Source organism: Tiliqua scincoides, chromosome 6 (genome assembly GCF_035046505.1).
Source record: "Tiliqua scincoides isolate rTilSci1 chromosome 6, rTilSci1.hap2, whole genome shotgun sequence".
Taxonomy (NCBI): domain Eukaryota; kingdom Metazoa; phylum Chordata; class Lepidosauria; order Squamata; family Scincidae; genus Tiliqua; species Tiliqua scincoides.
Genome location: NC_089826.1, coordinates 89,434,082 through 89,446,152, shown reverse-complemented (window position 1 = coordinate 89,446,152; position 12,071 = coordinate 89,434,082). Strand labels below are relative to the sequence as shown.

General features: G+C 46.9%; 1 protein-coding gene across 1 annotated transcript; it reads right to left on the bottom strand.

The window, feature by feature from the left end:
• Positions 1-475: 475 nt before the first annotated feature.
• FGF6 (fibroblast growth factor 6) lies at positions 476-11,814 on the bottom strand. The gene is made up of 3 exons (XM_066632707.1): positions 11,454-11,814; positions 9,259-9,362; positions 476-652 (listed from the first exon to the last, which is right to left on the bottom strand). The coding sequence occupies exons 1-3, from the start codon at positions 11,812-11,814 to the stop codon at positions 476-478; spliced, it is 642 nt and encodes a 213-aa protein (XP_066488804.1).
• Positions 11,815-12,071: the final 257 nt, after the last annotated feature.

Below are 12,071 nucleotides of genomic sequence, written 5' to 3'. Positions count from 1 at the left end.
TCCCTTGACCTGTTCCTACGTTCTTATGAAACCCCTCAGGCTTCAGAGAGTCCACAGGGATCCCAACAACACAGTTGGACAAGCACTGAGCTCCCAGAGTTAACTGCATCCATTCCAGCCTCCTGTTGGATGTTTTTGAACCATGATCCAAAAATCTACTGGTCTTCCATTCGGATCTCTCAGAAGGAAATCCAAGCACCACTGGCAACCGTCCCCTGTCCAGCTTGGCCAGTGCTTCCCACTTGTGGCAACTGTGAACAGCCCACTGCGGTGAACAAAGCGGCAGCTTCCTGCTGTCTTGAGGGCTCTGGTTTTGCACCTTGCAGCATACTTTTGTGTAATGGATCCCATACAAATCATTTCATATATATACACACAGGTATATCCACAGAAGAGTGAAGGTAAGTACTTTACCTGGGAGGTTATTCTCATGTGCAAAACAAAATAGAGTTGCTTAATACACTTGACGCCAGTTTCACAATCTGGGCAAGAAGTGTGTGACCGTCTGTGCGAGCGAGACTTTGCTTCCTCGCTTCACTCTCCCGTGCTTGCTGAGTGCCACATAAAAGTCCCTGTACAGGAACGATTTGTAGGCATTGTAGTTATTGGGAAGCAGAGTTTCTCTGAACTTGCATTCATCCTGAAAAGTTGCCTGGAGGCGGTAAAGAAAGAAAAAGAGTGGTTGCAAGATGTGGCGGCATTTACTCAGAGCCATTCCACATCTGGTTCGTGCCCCCCCCCCCATTTGGATTATCAGTGCTGCAAAGGACCAAGCACATGGATGGGGATGGCCAAATAAAGGAATAAATACTCTGGGAAGGGGGGAGGACACCTGATCAGGCAAATTGGCTGTTTCGTTCCTGCAATGGCCTTTTGAGTAACCAAGCAGCTTCTGTAGTCCACACCTTGTGGCAACTCCCTGAAAGTGTCCCTGCTCCGTGTCTCCATGACAAAGAAGGACCTGGGAACTAGGAACCAACTTTAGCATTTAGGAAAGAATGGGCTGCAGCCAAAGCAGCTAATGCAGAAATAAGGGGGCTTTTTGAACTGCCTCACATGTAGTTGCACAAGTGCATGTGGAATAAATTGCACAGTACTGAGGAACTAACCATGTTTTGTGGTTGTCAGCTTGTACAACACATTATGCAAGCACAAAGCCAAGTCAGAATGGGCTGTCTCTTAATGCCAGGTGCAAAGGAGTGGTACAAAGATGCAGGATTACAAGCCAAGGTGGGCCATGTGCAACCTCCTGGCTTTAGAAACAGGCTACCTCAGAACGCCAGCTGCAAGAGAGGGCACCAGGTCTCTTGTGGTCTTGTGTGCTCCCTGCTGGAGGCATTTGGTGGGCCGCTGTGAGATACAGGAAGCAGGTCTAGGTGGGCCTTTGGTCTGATCCTGTGGGGCTCTTCTGATGTTCCTATCTTTATTAGTGCTATGTTTGCATTCCAGTGATGTATATCTTGCCTTTCCAGTGCTTGATCTTACAAAGTGCAGGCATGAACATTCTAACTATGCTCCTGGGCATGGTGGAAAAAGGCCACATCCGTACTTTGTAAGACTGTGCATGAGGTGCTAGCTGATGGGCAGCCCAATCCTGAGCTGCCCGGAGCATGGGGCTGCCGTAGTGCCAAAATGGCTACTGCAGCGTCCAGTGCACAACTGGGCAGCCAATGGCAACTCCTCAGGGGAAGGGAACTTTTGTCCCCTTCCCCCAGGTAAGGGAAGTAGCCCTGCAATGGGGCTACTCAGTTCAGTTCAGTTCTGTAAGACCTTTATTGGCATAAAATACAGAGAAAGAACAAAACAAAACAATAATATACAAAGACAACACAACCTAACCATAAACATCAGTCTTCTCCTCACATACTGCCCAGAGTTCCAGGACTGTCTGGCTATTACCCCAGATAAAAAGGAAGCGACATTATCCAGAGTCTCAGAATCAGGTGTGGAAAGGAGAGACTGAAGCATGATTGAATCCTCCCAGCCCTGCATCCTAGCTAACAATGGGCCTAGATATTTCTTGCGTGACGCATCAAGTAGCGGGCAGTAAAAAAAGATATGCATTAGAGTCTCAGTGCAATCCCTACCACGCCCTCTCTGAGTAGGGAATACCATTGAACCTGCCCGTTAACAAGGCTGATGGAAGAGCGTTACATCTTGCCAGTGTGAAAGCTCTCCGAGCCTGCGGGCACACCAGGTGGTAAAAGAAGGAGGCCGGTTTCCCAGAACTGACTGGAATATGGAGATGGAGTGGAGAGCATGTGGTTCTGGTGGCACTAAACAGCTCTTGTTGTTCGATATCCAGAATTCTTTCTTTGACGATTCTGTAAGCTGCATCACAGCCAATCATACCTAACTCTGCAGTGTCCAGCCCTATTGACTTAATTTTAGTTAGAAGATCAGTGATCTCTATAGGCAGGACTGGATCCAATAATAATTGGTGCATTAGACCAGAGGAGGTAGGGTTAAATTGGGTAACAACCCCTGCTAATTGGGTAAGAGGCACTTTTTCAAGTGGGTGCTCCTCTTTTTAGCAGGGGAGAGTAACTGGCCCACCTCACCCCAGCACTGTCTGTTTTAGTGGCTGTCTGCTGGTATTCATTTGCATCTTTTTAGATTGTGAGCCCTTTTGGGACAGGGAGCCATTTAGTTATTTGATTTTTCTCTGTAAACCGCTTTGTGAACATTTAGTTGAAAAGCGGTATATAAATACTACTACTACTACTACTACTACTACTACTACTACTATTATTATTATTATTATCATTATTATTATTAAATAAAATCCTAAACCAAAATTTCAGTAGTCTTAACCATGCAGTAGTCCTTAATCGAATTAACCCCACCTCAAGACACAGAACCAAATAGGGAACACACCTGGGTAAGCCCAAAATCTTCTGTAAAAAGGAGGCTTGGATGCGTTCTAGTGGTTGGTTAATGACCTTATACCAGACAGGAGAGCCATAAAGAACCTGGGAAAGAACCTTTCCCTTAAATGCCTCCAGAGCGGCCGGAACATAACCATTGCCGCAGGTGAAAAAGAAACGGGAAATGGCTGAGGAAGCTAGTTTGGATGCGTTCTGCACTGCCTTACAATGAAAAGCCCAAGTGAGCCTGTAATGGAAGTTGATACCCAGGTACTTGAAATGCTTAACCTGTTCCATTTTGTTGCCATTACAAGACCACTTAAAAGCTTTCCATCTGTTAGCAAATATCATTATCTTAGATTTAGCATAATTAATCTGCAATTTGTTGGACAAAAAATACTCTGTGGCGTGACTGAGCAGACGTTTCAGGCCAATCCTAGTACGAGATATCAGTACTGCATCATCCGCGTACAGAAGTAGCGGCACTTGGCTTGCGCCAAGCTTTGAACAATGGCCATCTACTTCCTTCAGGGAAGGGGCAAGATCATTTAGAAATAGATTGAAAAGCATGGGGGCCAAGACACAGCCCTGTTTGACCCCTTTGTTAGTGATGGTGGAGTGAGTTCGATTCCCCCTCCAGGAGCATCTAACCCTGCAGGAGGTATTTAAATGGAGAGACCTTTTATCAATCCCCATGTCTTCCAACTTGGCCCAAAGAAATGGGGCTACTCAATTTTGTGGCTGCTCTTGAGCCGGTGCAGAATTGGATAGTCCAGTGTTTGTCCGCGCAGCCCAACATGGGGCTCAGGATCTGGTGGCGCCTCCCTCCACTGATCCTGCCCTCCTCCTGCCATGCCTCCCTCCTGCCCTCTCCCTGTCCTCCCCCACCTCCTCCCTGCCTCCCTCCACACCCTCATTCACTTCTCCGACGCTCGACGCTCGATGGTCCAGGTGACCACTGGGTGGCAGAATGTGGGCCCAGTGCTGGAGCTGGCCCAGTGCGGGCTTACACTGGGCTAGCTGTGACACTGGACCTGCGGTAAGGGCTCACAAACGTGCCTTATGGCACATTTGTGACAGTGCATGCCAGCAGTAAGCCAGCATGCACTGCTCAGGATCAGGCCCTTAATTAGGCCAGACCATGCTGGGCACAAAACAGATCCACGGGGGCACAGCACCAAAAGCTGCCAGGGGAAAGAAACCATGGACATAAGAAGAGCCTTGCTGGATCAGGCCATAGGCCCAGCTAGTCCAGCTTCCTGTATCTCACAGCGGCCCACCACATAATAAGAGGACGCTCTTCCTTTGGAAACAAACTTAAAGCTGGCGGCTGTGTCCTGATCCACCTCTCCTGAGACAGACCTGCCTGTTCTGAACAGGGAAAGGCTGAATGCCAATCGTTAGAAATAAAACTAACAATGCTACTTGGGAGGACTCGCACACCTGTGCAGACTGTGAGCTGTGACAGACAGCAGCTGTGAAACCGGGGGCCTGGTTGTCAGGGTCTCACGGGAGCAGTGCCTCCCTCCTGAGGTGGGGGAAGAGTGAGCAGGGCAGTGAGTGGAGGGAGGGTGAAGGAGGGGCAAGTTCAAGGAGGGTGAGGGAAGAGGAGGTGAGGGAACAACAGGAAGAAGGCTTTGTGGAAAGGGGTGAGGAGCCCTGGAGAGTGGTGCATATGAGAGGAGGGCAGCAGAGGCCAGAAGGAAGCTGGGGGAAGTCTGGGGGGGGGAAGGGCATGAAGAGAATGGGGGGTGGGGGCTTGGAGGGAGGTGCAGAAGCAGGACCCTGGGGGCTCAGGCAAACCTCAGAGACCAGGAGCCGTAGCAATGCCCCATCCCTGCTCCAGCCACCAGCAGGAGACCGGCTTCCTTGAGCCAGCAGCAGCTGCCCTTGAAGGGCAAGTTTGAATCCCAGCCTTCTGGCCCCAGAGGGGATCAGTCTAGGGCAGTGGTTCCCAAACCGTTTGGCATCTCTTTTATAAATGACATTCTGTCAGGATGCACCTCGGTATACCAGATCTCATTTTAAAAAGAGAAAGAAATGTTTTACTTACTTACAAGCAATAATAACCTGAAAAAACCCTCAAACATTTATCTGACACATAAATACAATAAAGTACAAATCAGCAGCAACCATCACCTCCTTCATCTTTACATCTACATCTATAGATCTCCTTTCTTCTCTGGATGTTCTTCCAATCCCCCCACAACATGGACCTGCCCCCCAGGGGCAGGGTGGAGACGAACAAGTGCCCACAGATATAAAGCAGAAGCAAACAAAACGTGGACTTAGTGAATCCAGATAGTATCCCCTCCACCCACACCTCAATGCCAAGCAGACTTGGCCCTTTCCACCATTCCCAGAGATAGTTTTTGTCTACCTCCTGCTTTTGCTGAATGTTCAGACAAAAAACAAACTTGAGATGTTAAAAGATTGCTCATATCTTTGCGACATTTTAGTCAGTCCTAATAAAGGTATTGTGTTACTGTTCCTTTAGGATTTTTTTCCATGTCTTGAGTGACATCTCAATTCATGAGGACTTATCAATGTGTTTTATTGTCCAAGCTTTGAAGTCACTTATTTTGCATGTGTAACTATAGAAAATTTATTTGCCAGACCACTTTCCATATTATCCTGTGGCTGAGCAGCTTAGTTTTGATGTGTGGAATCCCCACAACAAATTTGTTGAGTTTGATCAAAGCTATTGGATTCCTTGAACTTCCTCGTATCTTTGTTTGGTTGAACCTTCAATCTCAGTTCATGTCAGTGTTTCTCAACCAGTGGTACTCGTATTATTGGTGGTACTTGAGGTGGTGTCCACTGGAAGTGGGACCAGCAATGCAACACAACAAACAGCAGTGGGAGACTCAGCTCAGTGGGAAGAGCTTCAGGGTGTGCTTTTTGTGCACTCTAAAAAGCCCTTCCATCCACCCTGAGCCCCTTACCAATGTTCGTTGCATTGTGTTTGGCCTTCCAATCTGGAAGTAACTGGCAATAACATAAGAACAGCCCCACTGGATCAAGCCATAGGCCCATCTAGTCCAGCTTCCTGTATCTCACAGCAGCCCACCAAATGCCCCAGGGAGCACACAAGACAACAAGAGACCTCATCCTGGTGCCCTCCCTTGCATCTGACATAGCCCATTTCTGATATCAGGAAGTTGCACATACACATCATGGCTTGTAACCCGTGATGGATTTTTCCTCCAGAAATTTGTCCAATCCCCTTTTAAAGGCATCTAGGACAGATGCCATCACCACATCCTGTGGCAAAGAGTTCCACAGATTAACTACACACTATATCATTGCCAATTACTTTCAGTGGTACTTCCAATAGGTGGACCAGGCGAAGCGGTACAGCAGGGGACAAAACATTGAGAAACGCTACTTTAGATAAAATTGAGTGGCAACTGTAATTAGGATTTCAGACTGTTTCAGACTGTTCAGAGATATCATTGGCATGATCTCATGAAACCATTGGGCAGGTGTCCATGACATCATCACAGCAAGCACTCCCCTCACACACAGTTGTGCTTCTTTGAACAACCAGCCCCAGGCAGCTGACTGAGAGTTGATATGCAGAGCAAAGTGAGGTCACACTTGGCATGTTGGCAGTCCTTTCTCAAATCCTTATAATGTGTGTGTGTGGAGCTGATTAAAGAACCAAGAAAGAAACTCAGCCAAGGACAGCAGAACGCGCACACCCCGCTACTTACTTCTCACAAGCTTTCCTCCCCTCCCCATTCACTTGATCTCCCAGTTTTCCAGTTGACAGTCTTTATTGAAACAGGTGAGCCCTAATCCCAGACTAATTAGGGCAAACCTGTATTTAAAGAGAGGACTCCTACAGTTACATCTTACTGATCAGTAGTAAGTTTCCTAGGGACTTAAACATGACTAACCTTAGCTGCCCCTTTGTTTAAATTAGGGCTGTCAACTGATCAGATAATTGTTCTGTTGCCTGGTCATCTGCTTCTAAGTGATAGTACTTGAATTTGCTCAATATTTCCTTGAATAGTTGAATCGTGTCCAATATTTCCTATTCTACTTGTGGCCAAATCCTATCCAACTTTCCAGAACTGATGCAGCCACAATGCAGCCCCAAAGTAAGGGAATAAATGTTCCCTTTCCTTGAGGAGACCACAGGATGCAGCATACACCCCATTGCATCAGCTCTGTATTGGGCCTTTAATTGGTCAAACTTAAATTTCTATAGATCAGTGTTTCTCAAGGTTTGTCTTCCGCTGTACCGCTTCACATGGTCCACCTATTCAAAGTACCATCGGAAGTAACTGGAGATGACACCATTGCCATTTACTTCTGGGTTGGGATGCAATGCAACAAACACTAGCAAGAGGCTCAGGGTGAATGGGAGGGGTTTTTTGAGCACAGAAAAGCATGCTTTGAAACTCTGCCCATTGAACCAAGCCTTCTACTCTGCCCATTGAACCAACCCCTGCTAATTGGGTAAGAGGCACTTTTTTAAGTGGGTGCTCCTTTTTTTTAGCAGGGGGAGAGTAACTGGCCCACCTCACCCCAGCACTGTCTGTTCTAGTGGCTGTCTGCTGGTATTCCTTGGCATCTTTTTAGATTGTGAGCCCTTTTGGGACAGGGAGCCATTAGTTATTTGATTTTCTCTGTAAACCGCTTTGTGAACTTTTAGTTGAAAAGCGGTATATAAATACTGTTAATAATACTGTTTGTTGTGTCACGTTTGTGGTCTCCTTGCCAGGTGGCAGGGGTCCAGGGGTCCTGCAAATGCCACCAGGTACCACCTCAAGTACCACTGATGGTACCTGTACAGTTGGCTGAGAAACACTGCTTTAGATAAATGTGCTTATCATCAGTGTAAGTAACATTTAGAGCAGGGCTGGGTGAATCCTGGCCTGAGGGCTGGATCTGGTGTTCGGCTGAATCCTTCCCTCCTCTGACTGCTGCTTCTCATTCTGGAGTGCTGCGGGGCTTCATGTTCGACGCAATGCTCCAGCTGGTTGCATCTTCCCAGAAATCTGGACACAATGCCAGCTGGGGCATTGCACCATAAATGTGACTGGCTGGAGTGTTGCGTCATCCTCATCGGGGAAAAGAAGCTCCATTGGTGCTCTGGAACAAGAAGCACCGGTCACGCCAGGGAACACATTCCCAGCCTGCAGCAGGCAGCACTTTGAGTACTGCTGGTTATTGAAGGACATGCTTGATGGCAATTTAATAATTTTTAAAAATCAGATTAATGTCAGTGGGAAAATCAAGTGCATATTTAAATCTGTTCAGTGGAACAATGAATGGAAATAAAAGGGAATTCACTTTCACTGGACTGTGCTCTTGTCCTTATTCATTCAGAATCTACTTTATTAATTTACATAGACTTGGATAACCAGCTCTTCAGCCTGGAGGGTTCCAGAGCAGCATATGCATTTTGAACATGACAAAATATTGAATAATTGCTAAAAACAATGGAGTCGCAGAGTTGGCATACATAGAATAGCAGACTGACAGCGCAATTCTATGCATGTCTACACAGAAGTAAGTCCCATTTGAGTCAATGGGGCTTACTCCCAGGAAAGTGTGGATAGGATTGGGCTGTAAGGGCCCAATCCTATCCAACTTTCCAGCACAGGGCCCAATCCTATCCAACTTTCCAGCACAGGGCCCAATCCTATCCAAGTTTCCAGTGCCAGTGCAGCCATGCCAATGGGGTGTGTGCTGCATCCTGTGGTGGGGATGCAGTCACACTGGCCGCTTCAAGGTATGGGAATATTTGTTGCCTTACCTTGGGGCTGCATTGCAGCTGCACCGGAGCTGGAAAGTTGGATAGGTTGGCCCTAAAACCTCTATAAGGCCAGGATGGATAAAAAGATGGGCCAAGGGGATTGGCCCTGGAGAACTCTCTTTAAAGCTGGCCACGTTTATTCAGAAAAAAAAATGAGTCTTTGCATTTCCTTTCTATGAAAGCAGCACTATTTCACTTAAAAATAAAAGAAAATTCAAATATAATATATCAAATTCATCCTGGAAACATGACCAGCAGGAAGTAATACAATTAGTCGGATCTACAGATATAAAGACACCGGAACCATGAAAAGCCTCAATGGTCAATCTACACTGGACAGGTTGCTACACCAATTACGTTTTATAGCCAAACCACCCCCGCCCCAGTTTAAATTAGCCCTGGAAAAAACAGATGATGACAACACAGGAAGCCCTTTTCTGCAGTTATCTGACAAGGACCTTGTCTGGATTCTCTGTAAAAACGACCAAAGGGCAAACTTTCCTTGGGAAAATTGCTAGTATGGAAGCTACTGGAGACTAAAATATCCAGGGCTTCAGAGTAAATACGTCTCCTTCACAAATCAGTTTCAACGATAGAAAACCTGCCCCCACCTGTACTCACCGTGCCGTACAGTCTCCCTTTGTTGTTCATGGCGATGAAGAGGGAACTCTTCAAGCCAAACAGACTGACCACACCTCGCTCCACCGTTGATATTTCCAGGAGACCTGAAGAAGCAGAAGATGAAAGGCAGGCTTACTATGGTGTACCATAGCTGCCCACAGAAAAATTAAAAATATCAAAGGAATCCCTTGTTTTAAATCTTCTGTAGAAATTAGTAAAAGGGCATAAGCTTCATGCATTATATTTGTAAACAGTTGTATGAAGTACAGGAATTTATACTGTACACAGAAGTAAGAATTTAAAAACTGTAATATAAGCAGAAAAGTTACGTTTCAATAATGGGTGTGACTAATTAATGCATTTTAACCAATTGCTCACCTGCCCTTTCGCTGAGTCAGAGGACCTTCTGCCCAGACTTACCCCACTGCTTTCAATGGTGGAGATGAAGCTTAATCAAAGAATTTAAATATTTGACTGAATTGTTCCCCAAATTTAAATAATTTTAGATACTATCAAAACCTAGATACAAATGCCTTTTGATGGTCAGACTAGATGAAGCAAGGGCAGTTGTGTGTGTTGTTGTTCATGCGCTTGCCCCAGTTGTGGAGCCTTCACACTGGCCCTGGTGGAGCAGGTAAGTGCAGCACAGGGGTGGGGGGGAAGGGCACAGAGGAGGTTGAATGGGGCAGGGTGAGGATGGAACAGAGAAGAGACGGGGTGAGGTGGGCAGATGGGGCCCGGGAGGGGGCGGGATTGGTGGCACTGGTGGGCCTCATTAGCCTGCATAGACCAATATGGACCTGCGCCAGTCATATTGCTGTTGACAGAGAGCATGCTGCATGCCATGGGTTGCAGGAAACCAGACATCCAAGGAGAGGAAAGAATATTTTTACTAAACTCCCCCCCCCCCCCATAGACTGCCTGATCCTCAATGTGTCTCCTCAGAACTATGCCTGCTGTTTAGCCAGCTTAAGTCTGAGAAGACTCAGGGGTGGGCCTGGACCAGGAAGGGGCAGCTGGATCCAGCATGTGTGGCTGCTGCCAAGATCCTCACCCATGCTGTCCCAAACCACCCCCAGCCTGGCCTGCTTGCCACCCCATCCACTCCGTCTTACCAGCTGCAGCAAAGGTTCTGTGGGCTGGTGTCAGCCATGCACAACCACCAGAACAGCTGCACCAACAGCCCAGGCCTTGCAGGGGCGGATCACGAGTTCCGCCAGTTTAAGGCCCAGACAGAATCGGGCCCTCAGGGAAGTTCAGTTGTTTTAATCTGCTGATTAAACAGTCGTCTGCACATTTGCACTGCACTCAGTGGGGATTACTTCTGAAACATGCAAGCAGTTAGGCTTAAAGCTTATAGCCTGACTTAGCATGTTTTTGTACGAATTTCCAAGGTACTATTAACAACATGAATAAAGTCTACAAGCTTTCAGAGCAATTTTTCTAGAAAGGGCAATACTAGATGTGGTATTGTGATCAGATCTTCCAAGAGTTCTTTTTTTTTTTAAAGTCCAGTAGCACCTATAGAGGAGCCTAAATCTGATTTTGTGTGTGTGTGTGTGTGTGTGTGCGCGCGCGTGCGCGTGTGTGTGTGTGTGTATGAGAGAGAAATTGGTGACATTGCTTTTTAAACATCATCCTTTCAGTCTGGTGGATTAAAATAAACACCCATAATATGAAGTTAGAAAAAGATATCTAACTTTGTGCTTTGTGATTTCTCCGTATTCTCAGCATTTTGGCAAATGGTGATCCCAAATCATGTACTTATAGTGTGTGAGTTCCTGACAGCAAAGCAGCAAAACTCAAGGGAGGGGAAGGAAGGAGTATCAGAAAAAAAGATTTTTCTCCACCCTCCTTTGCTTTTTCAGGATTGTAAAATCAAACTAAGGCTGCAATCCTAACCACACTTTCCTGAGAGTAAGCCCCATTGAACAAAATAGGACCTACTTCTGAGTAGACCTGGTTAGGATTGTGCCCAAAGTTAGTATCACCTTTTGTTAAAATATTTGGGTCAAGTTTCAGCCTGGAGACTTTGGGTGCTGGTTTATCCTAACCCCCCCCCCTCCCAGCAGCAGATGTACCTTAGAATAATTATAAGAAACAGTTGTCTTGAGATTTCAGGCAGAGCAATTATCAGAACTCAGAGTAATTACATGACATCTATGTCATCATTTCACACTGTGATGCAAACTCACTGTACTGGTTTTCTGCATGAACGCCACTGATCCGTCCATCTGGAAATATCTGGAGGTGAAACCCAATGCCCACATTGCAATACAGCCTCCGCTGCCTCTTGATGCCTAGCAAATAGTCGGTCTCCCAGTTGGCTTCAGACTTCTGCCTAGACACTCCAGCAGCAGCAGCCGCAGCAACAGCAAGCGACCTGGACAAGAGAGACTCCCATCCTTGCTCCAGAAGGGTGCCATTTGTCCTGCCCACCACCGGGTACGAGGAAACAATCTCTGCCAGGAGACCCAGGAGAACAAAGGCAGGGAACGTCCAGTGGACACCGGCCTCACAGGACATAGTGATGAGGAGTCTTTGTGCGATTGCCATCCGGTTCACCTCCTGGGCACGTGGTCAGAATTAATGGCCCTAAAAATACCGCCCTTCTTGTTTTTCTCCCTTCAGCATGGCGGCAGTGGCTTATTTTTGGAAAGCAGAGGGAGATTTTGGACATGAAACTGAAGCTTGAGAGCAGTTGGGTCAGGAAGGGAGGCAGAGAGGCACTGCTCGGCCTGTTGGGGACCATGTTTTGAATGCCTCCAGCTCTCCGGTGGGGCAGCCTGCTATATTTGATTGACCTATCTTTA